The sequence below is a fragment of the Diabrotica virgifera genome, chromosome 1 (genome assembly GCF_917563875.1).
Source record: "Diabrotica virgifera virgifera chromosome 1, PGI_DIABVI_V3a".
Classification (NCBI taxonomy): domain Eukaryota; kingdom Metazoa; phylum Arthropoda; class Insecta; order Coleoptera; family Chrysomelidae; genus Diabrotica; species Diabrotica virgifera.
Genome location: NC_065443.1, coordinates 138,152,718 through 138,173,411, shown reverse-complemented (window position 1 = coordinate 138,173,411; position 20,694 = coordinate 138,152,718). Strand labels below are relative to the sequence as shown.

Genomic DNA, 20,694 nt, shown 5'->3' with positions numbered 1-20,694 from the left:
GAAGAGGAAATACTGAGTACTAAATTTTTGACAAACAATTGAACTGTCACAGCTTAATCTAAAGGCTGATTTAAATAGAAGATGTTCCTTAGCATGGACAACATTTGGAAGATTACAAACAGTATTCAAACCAAATACATTAGAAAAAAGCCATCTCTTTCCCTCCACTTTTCCTTGATTATATGGTAAAGTAAATGATATTAAGTTCCTCTAATTATATGGCCGAAATGTTCTGTTTTTCTCTTTTTTATGATGTTTATGAACAAACATGCTGAATTCTTGATTTTATGAACACCTTCATTGGAAGTGTGCGAAACCCACAATATTTTTAGGATCCGTCAATAGCACTACAATTCGAATGCTTCTAAAGTTTAGCATTGTAGTTTTTAAAGTCCATGTCTCACAACTATATAATAGAATAGACCCATATAGCATTTGAGGACTTGACTGAATATGCATCGACAGGTTTCTATTACCCAAAGCTGGTTTCCAGGCCATAAAAGCCTTACGTGATATTTGAATCCTGGTTATTGTCTCTTCGTCAAAGCCACAATTTAAAATTTAATTAACTGCCAAGGTATAAAAATGGTTTACACATCTCCTCTTCATTAAGAGACAACAGATCTTGATCTATAATAATCTTTCCAACTGCCATCTACTTTGTCATTGAAACGTTAATTTTAGAGCCTCTCTGATAACTTATTTTACTGAACCCTGTCGTACTCCACGTTTGATGGGTAGTTTTTCAGTAAGACCATTTCCAATTTGGATAGAGGTTACTTGATGTTAACATAATTAGTTTAGCTATCTTATATTGTAGCGGTCAAGTCCTGCTGCCAACAGACAATCGAAAAGTGTGTAATACTTGCTAGAATGCCTTCTCGAAGTCGATGAAACAAACATAAATGTTGTTTCGGAACTTACAACTTTTTTGTAAGTTCGCATACAAAATGGTTCCTCTCTAGGTCCTCGACGATATTTAAATCCAAATTGCTTATTACTCCTACTTTCGCATAGAAGGAATACTCGGTTTTGTATAATTCGTCGAAGTATCTTAGTGTGTGGCCAGGGCCTATTTTACCACTAGGAAAGTGAGGCACATGCCTCGGGCCCCCATTTTAATGGGGCCCGGAAAGGTCATCAAAAAATTTTTATTGCAATAAAACAAGATAAATTTTCAAATTTGTCAACTGTGGTCTTAGAACCACATGAGTCACACTTTGAAAATCTTTCTACGTATCATCCACAGTAGAATCAGAGATAAATGTGAAGAAGACCAGGATGAAACACAATTTGGCTTCAGAAATGGACTGGGAACCCGGGTCGCACTCTTTGCACCAAATGTATTATTGCAGAAATGCCGAGATCAAAGGAAAGATGTATTTGCTGTATTTATTGACTATGAGAAGGCCTTTGATCGAGTACAACATCACAAATTAATTAAAATATTAAAGGATTAAGGAGTTGATAGTCAAGATGTACGAATCATAGAAAAATTATACTGGCGTCAAACAGCGACAGCTTGCGTAAAAATAAAATCAAAAGAAATATGCAAAATACAAAAAGGTGTCAGACAGGGTTGTATACTGTCCCCACTGTTATTCAATTTATACTCAGATAGAATATTCAAGGAAGCGCTCCATATTTTGGAATGGGGTGTGAAAGTTAATAGAATTCTGATAAATACAATCAGATATGCAGACGATACAGTTATTTTAAGTGATGATATGAATATATTACAACACCTTTTAATGCCATTGACACAGTGGGAAGAGAGTTTGGCCTAAACATAAACTGTTCAAAAACAAAATACATGGTATTTAGCCGTTTGGCCCATCAAGATTCACAGTTATATGTTGATGGTCATATAATTCAAAGAGTACCCAGTTTTAAATATCTTGGTTGCCATATTACTGAACAACTAGATCCAGATAAAGAGATAAAATGTAGAATCGAGATAGCCCGCACGACATTTTAAAAAATGAGGTCATTCTTCTGTAATGATAACTTGCAACTTAAACTTCGCAAGCGCATGATTAAATGTTAAATTTGGTCAGTCCTCTTGTATGGTGTCGAAGCATGAACATTAAAAATATCGACCATTAATCGTTTGGAGGCCTTTGAAATGTGGCTGCACAGACGTACACTGAAAATCCCATGGACGGCTACTCTGACAAGTGTGTCAGTCCTTAAGAGAGCAAATGCTGCCCGCGAGCTGCTTGATAAAATCAAATATAGAAAGATGGCCTATTTTGGACACGTAGTAAGGGGAGACCGGTATAATATTCTTCAACTTATTATGATGGGTAAAATCGAAGGACGCAGAGGAATTGATAGAAAACAGGCCTCTTGTTTGAAGAATATCCGGGAGTGGACAGGAATAAAGAACTATTTAGACAACAATTTATAACAACTATTTAGAATAGGTCGAGACAGAGACAGTTTCGCCATGTTAATCGCCAACGTAAAGAGGACTTGATAGGGCACGTTAAGAAGAAGAAGAAGGTCTTAGAACAATTAAAAATTTGATATCAATATTAACTAATTAACTTAATTAATATTATTATTAAATTATATTTAGGGCCCGAAAATTATGTAGTGCCTCGGGCCTGATTTGAAGTAAAATAGGTTCTGTGTGTGGCTCATCAAACTGATTAGTCTCTTGCATTTGGTGGGCCTGATCTTTTTCGTAATGTTATAAATAGTGACTCCTACCAATCATCTGGTATTTTCCTTTCGTTGTAAATTTTCTTAAAGACAGTGATTCAGTAGATAATGTTTCCTTGAATACCACCTTGAATACTGGTAGTATGTGCATGTGTAGCAATTCCTTGAGAAGCATCGTCAAAAAGGTCAGTGATTTATCTCTACAATTTTTTGCACTGTTGTTCGTCATCACAAATTTTTCCATCTGTCTTTTTAAGTATCTGAACATTTTTCAGTGTTCTAATTCCAGAGATATATGTATTAAAGTTTCTTGTGACGGTTGAAACTGCCGTTTTCTATTTATTTACATGAACTCTCGAGCCAAAATTCTTTGGCTTAATTTTCTTATCTTAAATCATATCCTGTATGAGTAAATGATAAACTCAGGCGCCTGGTTGACAAAGAAATCTTAGATTGTATTTTTTATTAAGTGACATATATTATTGTCAATGTCATGATTATACTTTTTACTTTTTTGTACCAAAACACTTTTAGTTTTTTTTTAAGCTAAAGTTCATAAATATCGATATCTACAATATTAAAAATAGATCAGATGGCCTACGAGAGTCTTTATCAACCAGATCCACTCGATTTCCATCCGTGTGATGTCCCTAGTGGATTAAAAGATTACAAGCTCTCAGAAATTACTGATGACCAGCAAATTGAGCTTAACAATTTTAAACTCGATCGGATAAAAGAAGATCATATGTAAGTTAATATCTTTTATTCAAGCTTTGAATTTCTGATATAGGGGAGAGTTGCCCAAAACGGGATAGCTAAAGTTCTTTGACTCGAAGCCCATTAACTATGCTACTTGTATCTTTCGTTTTCACCAGTAACTCTTCCATCGACATCATTATTTTTAAAGGTTAGGTTACAGCTGGATTGATCCCCTTCCTTAGTGTAACCGTAATTTGTGTTGACTTGGAACTATTAACTTTGACTCTCCACAGTTTAAACCATATTTCAAGTCTATTTAAGTGACTTTAGAGTATCTGAGAAGCTAGGATCGGATTTTCGTGGCAGGCCATTAGGACAGTGTCATCAGCATATGTTGCAATTGTTGTACGATCTGAAGTTGGTATATCTGCTGTGAAAAGGAGGTACAGTGTGGGTTCAAGGACACTTCCTTGGGGTACGACAGAGTGGATGAGATGTAGAGTAGTGAGGGCTTCTCCTAGTTTTATCTGATACGATCTGCAAGTGAGGTATGATTGTAGGAGTATGCAGATTGGATGAGGCAGTTGTCTTTTAAGTTTTGATATTAGACCTTTATGCCATACCTAGACGAAGGCTTGGGAGACATCCAGGAAGGCTGCTGTACAATATTTCTTGTTCACGAGTGTATCTCTTGCGGTTCTAACAACCCTATGAACCTGTTCGATTGTGCCATGTTGTTGTCGAAATCCGAATTGGTAATGAGGTATTAGGTTTTTTTCTGTAATGACAGTGTCTATTCTATTCAGGAGAAGCCTTTTAAACACTTTGGAGGGTAAAGGCAGAAGGCTAATAGGACGATAGGCTGAAGGTTGGGTTGTGTCTTTGTTGGGTTTATGAATTAGAATGATTTGTGCTACCTTCCATTGGGAGGGGAAGTAGCACAATCTTAGGACAGCATTGTATATGTACATTAGTAGCTTTATTGTTTCTTCAGGTAGTTCTTTGAGTATTAGTCCTGTTATCCTGTTGAGTATTAGTCCTTGTATTCAGGTTTTTGATTACTTCTTTAATTTCGGTAATTTTAACTTTTCTGGTTGGAACACATATCTGGTTGGGTTCATCTGCTATATCTGTAATAAATTTCTCTTCGTTCTCTGGAACCTCTCTCTTGCGATTGGAAAACTGACTGAAGATGTTCAGCGAAGGTGTTAGCCCTCTCTTCGTCACTTCGAGACCAGGTGCCATCATTTTTTCTTATCGGTGCTTTAGTTTGTGATTGTGTTTTGAATTTTTTAGACAATTTCCATAACGAATAGTTCTTTTCTTCAGAGCTAGACAGATTCTCTAGAAAATAGTTTATTTCTTGTTCTTTGTGTTTCTGTAGGACCTTTTTTAATTGACGGGTTGCTCTGTTGTATTTGGTTTGTCTTCTGGAGCACGGGTGGTCTGCCATTTTTTTCTTAATTGTCTTTTCTTTAACAACACACCGCTGGCAATAAGAAGTGACGTCAAATACTTGGGGATTTACCTAGACAGCCGCCTAACATGGCAAAAGCATATTTGGAACAAACGACTGCAACTGGGACTCGTATATATAAAGATGTACTGGTTCATGAATCAAAAATCACGCCCAAGTCTAGACAATTAACTACTGATCTACAAATGTGTACTGAAACCCATCTGGACGTATGGTATCCAAATCTGGGGAACTGCCAGTGAAACAAATTTACTCAAGATACAGCGCTTTTCATCAAACGTTCTAAGGCAACTGTGTCAAGCTCCTTGGTACATTTCCAACGATAATATACATAGGGATCTCCAACTCCAAACCGTCAAAGAAGAAATTATTTCTCTGTGCTCTAAGTACCAAATAGACTACAGGTTCACCCAAACATATTGGTCATCAATCTCCTGACCTACAGAACAGAAGACTAAAAAGAACAGACACTCTTGACCTCAACACTAACTAATCATTCCAACTTATTACTATTGTACTATTCCAATTAATTCAATTATTATTGTACTCTTTTAGGTATTCACCACTGGGTGAATACTGACTGTGTCACTTTCTTAACACTCATATGTATTGTTTATTATTTTGTATAAAATATTTGGATTGAAATAAAATGGATGTCAAAAAAATCAATATTTGTATGTCTACTTATAGTTGTTATTCTTCAATCTTCTTACTGTACCTTATCCTTAAGGACGTTGCATATTACATTTGCCCATTTAATCTTATTTGCAGCCGCACTGAATAGTTCTATGGAGGTTATATTATATTTTAAGCCAACAGCTGCGTCTTCTTCCTGGTCACCTTTTGCTATTGATTTTGCCTTCGATTATAAGTTGTAGCAGTTCATGCTTTTGATTTCTTACGACGACCAAAATATTGTGTTTTCTGTTCTTTTATTATAAGCATAAGCTTCTTTCGCTATTCTTCAATAGATTAATGATATCATAGAAAATGTAATATTTTTGATAAAATATAATATATCCTGAATTTCTCACCTGGTTAGGTAAAATGGGGAAGTATTGAAATGACAATCCTGGCACATACCCAACCGTCTTCAGCCTATTATTAAGAGTATAACTCTGTGCAATAAATGCGACTTGCGTCATTGTCTTTTCTCTTTTTTGGTTAGTGACATACTTATTACTTTTAATTTTTCATTTGGTATTTCCTACTTTTTGGGTTTTTTTTTAAGTTTAGTTTGGGCTTTTAATGGGCTTTTTCTCTATATATGTTTCGAGTTCTTTCTTTGTAAGGTGTTGAAAGTAGCACAGCCATTTTGCCTCTTCTTTTGGGTCAGAATTACTTTTTTCCTTCCAATTTTCCAGTATTTTTCCAAAGACTATTTGTTTAGGTGTTTCTTGAAAATTAGTGTTAATGTACGAACAAGAGCGGGTCGCGTTTTTATAGAATTTACTGCAGGAAACCGAGGGAAGGATATTATGCAGAGTTTCAATATTCAAGAGAATTGCAGTATTCAAGAGAAATCGCCAATATTTTCGGAGCATGTCTTGCTTTTTTTTCAACAACAGCTCGGTTTTGTGGTGTTAGTAATGTGGTGTACGTAGTGGTGTACGTGGTGAAGAGAGCTTATTATTTTCTTCGAAAGTATCAACTGCAATATTGTTCACCGGCATCTCTGTGGTTACCACCTGCTCAAACACCCAGTCTTCAAAGATTTCGGAATTGAAAGGTTGAATGCCTGTTTTTCTGAACCCATTCACTGCTGTTTGAATGCTAGCTGCTCTCATATTATGTGCTTCCAAAGAACTTGCCGATTTGGCGTATTATAAGTGGTGGACCTAGATGTTGCAACATTCATTTCTGAACTTCTAATGAGTAATATATGCTTACTGGTGACACGAAACTGACGCCTAGAGGTTGTAAGCGGTGTGTAGTACGCGGTGGAAAGCATTATAACATCGATACCTCTAGCTCTCTGTATAACCTCTAAATTTTTGGTGTGAGTGGCATATCCGTCCAGCAGTAAGTGGGCAGGATATTCTATGGAGGCACTGAAAAATTTAATAAAATTGTTACACCATTTGGAGAGAATCTCATTTTGCATCCATCCTGACGATTGGTAAAAATGTTTACTTCCAGGAGGAGTCTCATCTATCAGCTCAGTTTTTGCTCCGGATCTCGGAAAAATGAAATAAGTAGAAAGGTGCTTTTTTGATGTATGGCTTTTAAGAGATGACTGAGTTGATTATAAGTTGTTCGTTGCAGCACATGGAACCCTTAGTATATCTTTTCTGTTGTGGCTCTATGATATTGTGTAAAGCTCAGTTGGTAGATATGCTAGGTATTATAGAATGTGACCAATTTGTACAAAGTGAAAAGACACGCAATTGGACAATAATTGGCTGGATATTGGGTGTTATTTTTAGTCCTTTAGTATTAAATAGGTAATTCTCTTAGTAAGGAATGGTGCTGTTTCCATTCTGGTCCAAAAAATTTCAACTTTTGAAGCTCTTTAATAATGTCAGAGATAATTGGTAAAGGGGTTCGTAAGGAATATTACTTTAGTGTTGAAAATTATTCGACGTATCTTCAGTCGAATCATTGGGGAATCAGACGTATTATTGGGGATCATTTTTCAAAAATTAAAAAAATTTTGGCTTGGATACGATTTATTTTCATTTTCTATACTGGTATTAAGTTTCCTACAGGATGTCTTCTCCGAATCCTCAAAAATTTTAATATTTTTATTCTTCTTCTTCTGCTTTTTGTATAGACATGACTCTGTCTGTTCTTTTCAATGTGCCTCTAGTAAGTTGTCGTTCCATCGTTTTCGTGGTCTTCCCACTGATCGTCTTCCTATTGGGGAATGGTCTCTTGCTGTACTTGCTATTTGTTGTCATTCAGCTTACGTGGTCATTCCATTCTATTCTTCTGATTCTTACCCAGTTATTAATGTTGTCCACCTTGCATCTCCGTCGTATATCTGTACTTCTAGCTCTGTCCCATAGAGTCTTACCATCGATTTTTTGAAGGGTTTTCATCTACGCTGTTTCGAGCAATCTTTTTGTCCTCTCTGTGTCGGGTCGTGTTTCTGCCGCGTATGTCACTATTGGTCTGATGACTGTTTTGTAAATTCTGCATTTCATTTCTTTTCCGATATTTTTATTTCTCCATATTGTGTAATTCAGGCAACCTGCGGCTCTGCTTGCTCTATTCACTTGATCTTCCACTTCTGTTTCGAACCATCCGTAGCTAGATAGTGTGATGCCTAGATATTTAAACTCCATCACTTTTTCTATTATCTGACCCTCCAGCTCTAATTTACACCTTACTGGATTTGCTGTTATAAACAGAGAAGTTATAACCATGCATTTTGTCTTTTATGGAAAAATTAACATGTTAAATTTTCTGGCACCTTCACTTTGATAGATTAGTATTGCATCGTCTGCATAGCAGATTATTTTATGTTGTTTTTCTCAATTTGGTAATATTTTTATTACTCTTATATATTTTTAACAGTTTATACCCAATAATAACAAGAATACACTTTTTGTTCATAGATATTTGAAGAACCACCCTGAAATCAAATTTATTGTAAACAATCTGATTCGAGCAGTATTGAAGAAACGTCCACAATTTGATATCGAAGCTTTTTTTGTCGACTACTTGCTAAACAATCGAATATATTTTCAAGAACTAATAGAAAAGTTTAAATTAGAAAGAAATACAAGTGGATCGTTTATCTCCTCAAATTCAGATTCTTTCGACAATGATTCCAGCTCAAGCGAGTATCTATCTATCTAGGAGGGCAAATAGTTTTTATATATTATTTTTATTTATTTTTACGTTTTTAAAATATAATAGTACCACATTATTTTTTTTAAGTTTTATTACATATTTGCTGCCCTAGTTATCTGCAATATCTTACGAAAATATAATAATAATTTAGCCGCTTTGGTTATAACATCGAAAGTTACTGTCCATGTTCAATCCAGATGAACTGGTATTGCACCCATTGGAGTTTAAGTTTAAGTATCACTTAGGACCTTATTTCTTAGCGTTTTGAAATTAGCGAAATGACTTTTTTATAATATTTTTCACCTCTAACCATAGATAAAAATAACCTCCTGACTTAAAGATAATCCCCACATCCGAAATTTCATTTGCGGATTTTCCATTTTGGACTTGGATAAAATAAAAAATTGAGTTTTCGGTGCAACGATAAAGTATATTTTATGTATATTTTTGGGATATCGAAACCTAAAAAACCAATAATTAACCATATTATTCAATTTCTTCTTGTTTATGGGTTATAAATAAATTGGCTTGGAATAAATATGGGTTATAAATAAAAAGAAAATTAAAATGGTATGGACACATTAACAGAATGGACCAGGGAAGACTACCAAAGCAGGTGATGGAATCGAAAAGATATGGTAAAAGAAGGAAAGGGAGGCCAAGGAAGAGATGGATCGATCAGATTATAGAAATTGGACAGGAAAAGGGAAAAACACATCAACAAATGAAAGAGTTAGCAAAGGACCGCAAGAAATGGAAGAGATGGATAGAAGATGAATAAAACCTCCGACGCCCCTGAGGGGCATAAGGAATTTCGAGAAAGAAGAAGAAGAATAAATTGGCTTTAATTCAAAATAATGAAAATTAAAAATGGGTTTTCCCACGATCGTCTTCCTGTAGGGGAACCGTCTTTTGTTGTCTTTACTATTCTATTTTGTTGTCATTCGGCTTATGCGTTCATTCCATTCTACTCCTCTGCTTCTTACTCAGGCCACGATGTTCTTCACTTTGCATCTCCGTCTTATATATGTAAGTAAAATAAATTTCGACCAAGAGTCAGGATTCTGTTAACCGAGATACGATAGTATCAAGCGGCGCCGCTAGGAGGAGCTTCTCCAACAATGCGTCTCAGAATACCTTAAGAACACTTGGTCATTTTGTACTCTAAACCGAGTAAAGCATGAAAAAGAAAAAGAAAATAATCGTTTTCGTTTTGATTCAATTCGAGTCTCTTGCCATCCTCTGACACAGTGTTTCTTCTGGGTCTCTACCCTTTATCGAAGAGGCTATTGCAAGTAGACTGAATTGAATCAACTCGAGACGAAGAAGAACTGCATCTTTTAAAATATCTGCAGTATATTGTGGTTAGACTGTCCTCTAACGGGGAATGACAAAATAAGTAAAATAAATTTCGACCAAGAGTCAGGATTCTGTTAACCGAGATACGATAGTATCAAGCGGCGCCGCTAGGAGGAGCTTCTCCAACAATGCGTCTCAGAATACCTTAAGAACACTTGGTCATTTTGTACTCTAAACCGAGTAAAGCATGAAAAAGAAAAAGAAAATAATCGTCTTCATTTTGATTCAATTCGAGTCTCTTGCCATCCTCTGACACAGTGTTTCTGGGTCTCTACCCTTTATCGAAGAGGCTATTGCAAGTAGACTGAATTGAATCAACTCGAGACGAAGAAGAACTGCATCTATTAAAATATCTGCAGTATATTGTGGTTAGACTGTCCTCTAACGGGGAATGACAAAATAAGTAAAAGAAATTTATTTTTATTTTGTCATTCCCCGTTAGAGGACAGTCTAACCACAATATACTGCAGATATTTTAATAGATGCAGTTCTTCTTCGTCTCGAGTTGATTCAATTCAATCTACTTGCAATAGCCTCTTCGATAAAGGGTAGAGACCCAGAAGAAACACTGTGTCAGAGGATGGCAAGAGACTCGAATTGAATCAAAACGAAAACGATTATTTTCTTTTTCTTATATATGTACTTCTAGCTCTCTACCATAGTGTCTTACCATTGATTTTTCTAATGGTTTTCATCTCTGATGTGTCTTTTGTATGTGACTCTCCACCTCTAGTTTACATCTTAGTAGATGCGCTGTGTGATTACCACGGCTTTTGTATTTTTTGGTGGTTATAATAAATTGCTGCAGGATCCGTCGTCTGCATAGCAGATTATTTTAAGTTATGTTTCTCCATTGAAGTTATTTTAATCTTTTTTAGATCTTATTTTTTTATTATTTCCTCCATGGTCAGGTTGAACAATGGAGGACACAAGGAATCCCCTTTTCCTATCACATTGGCAGCTTTAATTGGGTCAGTTAGTGCTTCTTCAACTTTTACTTTTATTGCGTTGTTCTGGTGAATATTTTCGATTGCGTTGATTATTCCTAGATGTACCTATTGTACAATACGTAAATTCTTTAATTTGACCCTATTAGATACCTTTTTAAAGCACACCAAACATAAATATACCGAAATGTTGTATTCTCATACTTGTCTCATTATAAATAAGTATAACTTCGGTAGCATTATGCGTTGGACCAGCAATAGCACTATCCGGTAATTTTTTCGTAAATCCTCTACTGAGTTACATCTTAGGAGCATACCAAATAACCTCGAAATGCAGTTAGGTGTCTGTTTCATGACTGTATCACCAGCTGGAGCTGTATCAAATGCTTGGACCTTACTTCTTGAAGAAAACATAAGTGTGTCAATTAAAATGACTTCTCTTAGTACCAGCAACCTGTCCATAGAAGACGTCTTCAAAACTACAATTTGGTCAACCTATGGCATTAACGTTAATGGAAACAAGCTAAACCACCTCAGATTCGCTGACGACATTGTGATTATTGCGAGCTCATTCGAGGAACTGCAAATTATGATGGTGAAACTCGCAGGTAGCTTCCAATACGTTGGCCTAAAAATTAATATGAGAAAAACAAAAATAATGACAAACACAGATGACCCCAGACATAAATGGCAGTGAGATAGAAAAAGTCCAGGAATATATCTACCTACGTCTAGTGATGTAAGAAGAGAATATTCTCAAGAGAATATTCTATGCTTCGTCCTTAATCGTGCTAAGACGATATATAAAAAAGAAAAATTAAAAACGGAAAATATGGATACGGCTTTTCTAAGTAAACGCAAAACAATGAGTAATTTAACTATGGAAATAATGCTAGACAATTATTTGTTTAAGAATTTTTCAAGAATGTCAAAAAGTGATTTCGAACTAATAATAAATATGATAGGGCCAAGAATAGAGAAGAAAGATCAAACGTGATCAACAATCTCAACAAGATTAGCAATTGTTATTTATATTATACTAACAGTTTTAGTTTAATGTATTTATTCAGGGTGCACTACTCTTCCATTTGTCTCATAGTTCCAGAAGTATGCCAAGTTCCACAACTCTGGACGTAAATGTACTGCATTAATAAACCTTATTGTGATTTCATTTGACCACATATTCATCTTTTATTTGTATGTTTTGACAAAACCAAATTAAATTTCAACAGAGTATAGGAAATAAAGAGGAAATACAGAGCAACATGCAAAATTTTCCACACCAGTTCGACTTTATCGGCAACGCATCAGGCACTGCAATAGTGTTCAAATACCAGTAACATTTCGGCCATATGGCTCAGCCAAACGGCGATATTTTCATTATATGGCTGTAATGTTGCCAGAAACATACCAAATATATATTTTCGGCAACAAATTGTTTCAAAAACTAGCCCGTATAAATACCTCTTTAGACGTAGACCAATCCATAACTGAGCTGACGACTCGTGAAAAATAAAATTCCACAACTTCTCATCAGTACATTGAAATGCAGAATGTAGATGACCAGGATGAGATAATGATAGAAATAGATTCTGAACCTGAGGCCTCATGTTTTTCTGATTAAATCACCACATCCATTACTTGCATTATTTGTTTAAAAAGAAACTATTTTTTATCAAATAAATTTTGTGTTCTCTGTTGTTTTTGTATTTTGTTTATATATAAAGAACACTGTTGTCTAGTCTCATAATATTGTATATAATTTTATGATTTTTAATACCCTATTTCATCTTCAACAATATCCCTAAGTGCGTCATAGGGTTCATTCTCAGAAAATTCTCCATATCGAGAATATCCTCGAGAATATTCTCTGATTTTTCATTCTCGAGAATTTTCCAACACTACCTACGTCAAATCCTGAAACTTGACAAAGAGAGCCAAAGTGCGGAAATTACTAGGAGAGCAAGACTAGCAAGGGCAGGATTTGGAAAACTTAGTTGGATACTTAAGAACCGCAAAATACTCCAATACTTGAGGAGCAAAGTGTTCAACCAATGCATCCTTCCTATCATGAAATATGGATGTCAAACCTGGACCCTAACAAGGCAAATGCGAATAAACTCACCACAACAGAAAGATCAAGGAAAAGAGTAATGTTAGGTATACGACTGTCAGGTAAAAAGAGGGACTAGGTAAGATCAAAAACAAAAAGTCAAGGACATAACAACAAAAGTTGCCATACTTAAATTGAGCTTCTCAGGCCACACTGCTAGACAAAAAGACCAACGTTGGAATGCAACAATACAATACTGGAGGCCTTGCGAAAGTAAACGACCGAGAAGAAGACCACAGATAAGATGGGTTGATGATATTAAAAGAGTAACCGAAACAAATTGGAAATATGTTGCTCAGGATACAGACCGATGGAAGGAGTTGGGAGAGGCCTATGTCCAAACGTGGGCAATAAAAGGCTAAGAAGAAGAAGAAGAAGAAGAAGAAGAAGAAGAAGAAGAAGAAGAGAAGCAATTAGTACCATAGCAGCTTTCGCTTTTATGCCATTAGAGATTTTCACCTAGGCAGGGTAATTTTGCAGAACGCAAAGCTAAAAGGACCTTATGTAGAGATACTGACTTTTGTTGTAGCATTAGTGGTACCTTTGGAATTTGGTTACTAAACACAAAGATATGTGAAAAAGGGTTCCTACTTTTTAGTAAAACTTATGAAAGGATTTTCAGCTTTTTTGATATTATTTGTTATACATTTTGCAATTGTGACAAATGCATACATATTTAAACTTTTCTTGTGGCAGGCATGGGTAGACCTTGGATAGGCCATCAGCAGTACAAAATGTCCTAGACTCTCTAACGGTTGCTGTTGAAGTTGCTAATCAAAATACTGATGTAGATACACTCTTACTCAATTTTGCTTTCACTTAACTTGAAGCATATCTTCCAACAGTGTTTCCAGTTTCAATGGCAGTTTAAACACCGTTCCTTTTATTTCTCTTGTTTATCATTAAGAAACTCATTAAATCATATAAAATTAAATCATTAAATCATATCATTAAAGCCCAGTTTCATCACTGGCATTCAATGCTATCACAAGAATACAATAGAAGTATACAATAACTTGACTGAAAACATATCCAACAACACCGAAAAATGTATGTATTCAATAAGTTTGATAACATATGCTTTATAAGCGTTTTTGCACGATTGATCATTTTTGACTGTTTACCGTGACAGATTTTACGTCAGTAGCTGACATTTACTAGCAACTCGACGGTAAGTAATCCAACTCGACGGTAAGTACTCCAACTCGACGGTAAGTAATTCACTTACCGTCGAGTTAAAAAATCTCTTAATTTTAATTTATTTTTTGAAAGAATAAAGAAAACTAACGAAATATTTATTAATATTGAAACTTATGGTACAATTTGTTAAATTATTTAATGAAATCCCACTTGTTTGGGCTGTGGTTTCACTTCTAACAGAAACTCTTGCAGAATCGCATACATTAGTAGTATTACTAATATTGCACAATATTTTTTCGGCAAAATCTATTTTATTTTGAAGAGACTCTTCTACATAGCTTTTTGCCACTGTCGATGAACGCCAACCTCCATAACGCTTTAATCCGAGGACATCAACACCTTTATTAGCCAAAAGCGTTGCTGATGTCCTCCTGAACGAATGGCCAGTATAGTTCTCGGGATTAGGCAAATTTAAGAATTTGGCAATTTGAGAAGGCCAGCTCCCGATTGTCCCTTTCCCTATTACTTGAGCACAACATTTTCCTTTGGCGTATCTTAAGAACAAATGATTTGATTTTACTTGTAATGGACGAAGTTTTATATACTTTTGCAGAATTTCTAAATATGGAATTTTATCGTCTGGTTTATTAACAACTGTAAATGTACGCTGGATGTTCGTTTTTGTATTGGGTACTTTTACAATCATTAAACCATCGGTTTGTTGGATGTCATTCATAGTAATATTATATAATTCTCCTCTTCTACAGGCACCAGATATTCCCAATATCATTGCGACCTACAAATTATGAAAAAATCGTCATTAGAGCATTTCTTTTACCTAAACTAGCTTATATTACCTTGTGAACTAGAAATTCTTCATCCGGTGCTTCCATCAGAAATTTTTCAAATTGCTCCCGTGTAAAAATGCTCGCTTTCTTAGGCCTATAGCCAACATTTTTTCTCTTCAAATACGCGATCAAAGTTGAAAACTTGGAAATATCAATGCCATCATAAAGAAACACGGTGGATTTAATCTGCCCAGAGGCTTCCAGGAGCTTTCAACTGCATATGTCTTTGAACGAAATATGCCAATAGAGTCTTTTCTTCGATTCTTAAATTCTTGCCTTCGCACCATTTTTTAAAACTTTGGTAGGTATTTTGATAACGGATTTTGGATTTTTCGGGAATAATTGCGGAACACCCTTCTTCCCAAGCCCGTTCAATTTCTTCAAATTCACTTTCGCTCATATTTTAATTTATAATAATCAAAATTGTACTTAAAATTATTGACAACTAAATAAAAACTCAATTCTCCATTGTTGTTATGCACCCTAGTTACTACCTAACAATCAAAGTATCTATCTTGATAAAATGAATGAAACTAGTCAATATGACGAAAATGTTTAATTTTATAATTTATAATGGTATCAATCGTGCAAAAAATGTTATAAGCATGTCGAACGTTAAGGGTAACCGATTTCAGACAGTCGTCGTTCAGGAGTCGTCGCTCCGCTCCTCCTCCAAACAATTGTCTTCGATCGGTATAAAACCCTTACCGTTCTCCATACTTAATATACTATTTCGTTTGCAAAACATTTGAAAGCATTTTAATGTTTAATGAAAATTTTCGGTGTCACACTATGTATATGATTATTAAAAAAACTGTTTACATAAAGTGAAAAGATAATTATATTATTAGGAAGTATATATTATTCTCTTATTTTTCCTAATTTATAAGTTCTGGAAGGAACTTAGGAACTGATAGTCTTTTTCTGTGCGTTAATCCTTCGGCAACATCTATTCTATTTATGTTGCAACAAAGCTCCAAAATGACAGTAGACCGAAGCTATTCTCTCAACAGAGAAAGCAAAAGAACGAGAACACCTGCAAATAATATCTTTCCGGTATTAGTTCAGTCCAGGATCGGACATTAAATAGTTTTTAGTGAGAATTTTTTTATTCGGCGTATGGCGTACAATAAAAACACACCATAAAACAATAGAAAACATTAAATGAAGTATTACAACCAACATTAAAACATTTTTGGTCGCATTCAGGAACTCATCAAAAACTTCAGGGAACACACTCAAGAGTACGGACTTTCACCCATCTATGAAGGCTGTCAGCACTTCTAGCTTCTTGCTCCTGTTCTGTTCATCGTTGTCCATGTATTGCAAGACAGTTCCAAGTTCCAAGCCTGGCGGTGTCTGATCTATACAGGCCATTTGGTGTACTTCTTATGGTGAGTCGCTCTCTCATTGTCTTCTCCAGGCGTTGGTGTGGCTGAAGTGTTCCTGATGTGAGAACGTGGCTTTTAAAATATAGGATATCTGGAGCGCAATCAATTCATTTTACCATTGGGAATGATGGATGGGTAGTTGATAGTTTTTTTATATTCTCTAAGAGGAGAAAAACTTCTTCGTAGTTTCGGCGGTGGGGTGTGTCCCTGAGATCATTCGCATTGTCTGGTTTAATTGAGTGTCAACAATCTTCGTGTGTTTGGTATTAAGCCATACCGAGGAAGCATATTCAGCTGCCGAGTATACAAGTCCGAGAGCAGATCATCTGAGAATGGAGCTTGAGGAATCCCATGTGGTGCCACATAGCTTTTGGATTATATTATTTTGTGTTTTTAGTTTTGCTGTTGTTTCTTGTAAGTGTTTTTTAAAACTGAAAATTCTGTTAAGAGTAACTCCAAGATAGTTATGGGACAGTAGTCTAGTAGACAGAGTTTTGTGAAGGTTTGGGCATTCTTTAGATGAAAACAGCACATTAAGGTTTTCGTTGCATTAGTACGTAGCCTCCATTTGCGGAAGTGTTCTTCCATAATGGCAAGGGCATCCGTTAGTATTGTTTCTGTAACACACGTGTTATTATGTATTGCTACAATGGGCCAGTCGTCAGAGCTTAGTCAAATTTCTGCGAAGTTATCCAAGACAAGTTCTCGATGTATTAAACAGTAAGGGTGCCAAAGTAGATCTCTGCGGCAGTCCATTGCTAAGCTTCATTTGGACACTATTAAAATTGCCCATTTTGACTTGAAACAATCTGCCAGTGAGCATACTATCAATGAATTTAGTTATTTTTTGACACGGAACGGCACGGAGTAGGTTGCAGATTAGTATTTTTCTCCAGATTTCGTATCGTTTCGTATGCAGCTGACAGGTCAATGAAAGCAACAGGCCTTTTAGCGTTATTTGAAAGCCTGCTTCAATATGTGTTGTTAGGGAAAAGGTTGGATCTGTGCAAATACGGCTAGGTGCGAACTGTGTGTGTTTTGTAGATTAAGCGTTCCAGCAGTTGATAGGCAGAGCTCAGCAGTGCAATCGGCAGATTGCAATCGAAAAGCGGTTTTAAGGCTAATAATTTTTTTCTGGTTTGAATATGGCCATAGTGGAACCCTTTTTAAGTGAATGAAAGATTTATCCTGAATTTAAGGTATCTGTGTAGAAATCATCTAGCCATTTCCTAGCATATTTGCCACAGTGAAGTAAAATCTTTAAATGGATTTACTAGTAACATAGTAAGGTAGATACCCATAGTAAGGTAGATACCCATTTTCTAGACCTTTATAATCTGATACAGAGTTCCAAAATCCTGGAACGGATATCATGAGTGATTGGAAGACGTATAATAAGCTGGGTGCAGTGTGATCGTTTTACAATATACGGCTTCCATGAAAAAAAAAAAAAAGAAAAGAAAAGAAAAGAAAAGAAAAGATAAAAAATATTCAAAACCAACCGAACATACTTCACAAAGGTTTATCAGTAAGTTGTGTTACTACAAACACAATTATTAACAATTAGTTTATTTTTTTGAAGCTATTTTCTTGTGGAATCTCAATGCAATTTTCTATTTTTGGTGGGAATAAGCCACAGTTATTTTACTTTCAAATTATTTGAAATTGTTTTCAAATTGAGAACGATTTTCGAAGTGGAAATTGAAACGTCGAGTATACATCTGGACCTCGGAGGTAAACTACACTATGTCGACATGGCGTTGTTTTGTTTTTATTCTTTTAACTCACTCAGCTCTCCAAGAGCTTTCTAGAGGTATACTACACTTGGTACTAATAACCACGAAAACAAAATTACCAAAAAAATAGAACACTATGTTCAAATAATTTGAGAGGTAAAAAGCGCTATGTAAACTTGGGTGTTTTTACCTCACAGTTACTAACTGAGTGTTGATCGCAAACAACACTATGTTGACTTAGTGCACTGAGCACCTAGCGGCAAACGGGTCATATGTAACTATTCTTCTGAACAGAAATAAATCTCTTTGTTTTCATCTATTCTTTTTCTATAGTTACCTAGTTCTTTTTATAAAAATCATGGTTATTAATACATTGTAATAAACAAGCAACAAATATTGTGTAGGTACCTTCTCTTAAAAATTGTTGTTCCTATTTCGAATGGTATTATTCTAATTATACATATCCATAGTTTCAAAAGTTATGCATAACTTAAAATTATGCTAAATTAAAAAAAAAATATATAAAAGAAACAGAAATAACAACAAGTATTATTAAATATTATTATTTTGTTGAGCCACAATATGTCAGCAACAAATTGCCAACATTGTTGTTATTTCTGTTTTCTTTCAAGAGTCAATAAATACATATTGGTTTATTAATAATAATGTTCTATTTGTGATAAAATATATAAAATTAAATGGACAACCAAATAATATACCTTGTGTCTGGTACATACATAAAACCTATTTAGTATTACAATGGTATTACCTCATAATAACCATTTTTTTAAATCTTTTATAGTGCGTCTAATAATTTGGCCAGAGACTGTATACTACGGAAAAAACAGAATCTGTTCAGATTGTTATCAAATGTTAGCGTTTAGTGAAGCGTTTTAAAGAATTCTTCAACTTACTTTTAATATTTTTATAATACAGCTTCATAATTTTACAACACTATATTTTTCGGCAAACTTTTGTAAATTTAAACCAGACTTTTCACTTTATCAGCTATTATAATATTTTTATTATGTTTCTTAGCGACAAAGGTTTCTTATTTTACGACATCCTTTCTTCGTGTTCGCCGACACCAACCCTTATGCAGGTTATTTTTTTTCTCATTTTAGATAAATACGAAGTAATAAAGTAGTATTGGGTATTTCGCAATGCTGGGTATTATTAACAAGTACCCATACAAAAATATTTTGGCCGATAGTAACTGGTAAATTTTTTATAAAATGGGTTTTAAAAATAATGAGATTATTTGGCCGCGTCCGTATTATATAAATGGCCGTTAGTACAGGTTGCCGATTTTGACAGGTGGCCGTTAACACAGGTTTTAATATAATAACATTTAACTAAAATAAAAATTTGTTTCATGAGAAGTACCTAGCTATTTTTTTGCGCTTAAATACCTTTAAATTCAATAAATATTTTATAAGTTTAGATCAAACCTATCAGAGGTAAACTGCACTATGTCACTGTAAATTACCATTAATAACAGTAATTAGGGCAAATTTTAATGTTTCATTAGTTGGATTGTACAAACTAGTTATATGTTATAATTAAAATATGATCACATTGTCTTTCAGAGCAAAAGATACCTAATTATGGGAAATATAAGATATTTAAAATATTCAAACGGCCCTACTGAAAAGTTGCTTAAAATGTCATAGTGTAGTTTACTTCCGAGGTCCAGACATGTTTTTAAAGTAATAATTAAAAAAAATATTTTTAAAGTAAAATTGTGGCTTATTCTCAACAAAAACAGTAAGTCTAATTTGTTTATTACGAAATCAAACAAAAGGGTACCTGAAAATCGTTTTATAAAACCTTTTTTGATCAATTAAATCCATTCCAATAATTTTGCGTCCGTACCTATAAGCATAGAAATAATTTTAATAAAAAATCTTTGGGCCAGTACGGACTGTCCGGCCATTTCCAACAATATCTTCAAAGTTCCATTAAAGAAATCCAGTTAGGGTTTTATATAAGTTTTTCTCTTTGCTACGCCTTTCCTTCTTTTCTTTTCGGCTTCATTTATTTTCACTATTGTCATAATGACCTCTATAAACCACTAGAAGTAAATAGTATTGAAAGAATCGACCGCAATCGATTACGTTTATGTTGGTAATTCAAAATCAAATGATTCCAGGAAATTAACCCCTTTATAAAGGCTGACTCGAACTTTTTTTTAAGATTTGATAAGATCAGATGGGTTCAGAGGACGATTTTTAACACGTGCTTAAAGTGACGATTTTTAAACGTTTTTCTTTGATTTTTTTGTCAATAATCTTGGGGAAATTCTCAACAAAGCTACTAAATAGGTTCTTTATTTTATCTACAGAGACCAAGCCGTTATTTCGTAAATAAAAAACACAATATATTAATAATTATAATAATCTATTTTAAGGTTATATGATTCTGTATATCAAATTCGCAAAATATGCCAATTATCTTTTCAACTGGTAAAAGGTAAGTGCATAAAAATAGTAAAAAATATTAAAGCATATAAAAAATGT

General features: G+C 34.6%; 1 protein-coding gene and 1 pseudogene across 1 annotated transcript; both read left to right on the top strand.

The window, feature by feature from the left end:
- The first annotated feature begins 3,131 nt into the window (after positions 1-3,131).
- LOC114330285 (uncharacterized) lies at positions 3,132-8,717 on the top strand. The gene is made up of 2 exons (XM_028279609.2): positions 3,132-3,414; positions 8,404-8,717. Exons 1-2 carry the CDS (start codon positions 3,260-3,262, stop codon positions 8,645-8,647), a joined length of 399 nt encoding a protein of 132 aa, XP_028135410.1. The 5' UTR covers positions 3,132-3,259; the 3' UTR covers positions 8,648-8,717.
- A 2,561-nt stretch (positions 8,718-11,278) lies between these two features.
- Positions 11,279-14,075, top strand: LOC126891693 (P3 protein-like; annotated as a pseudogene).
- The last annotated feature ends 6,619 nt before the right edge of the window (positions 14,076-20,694 follow it).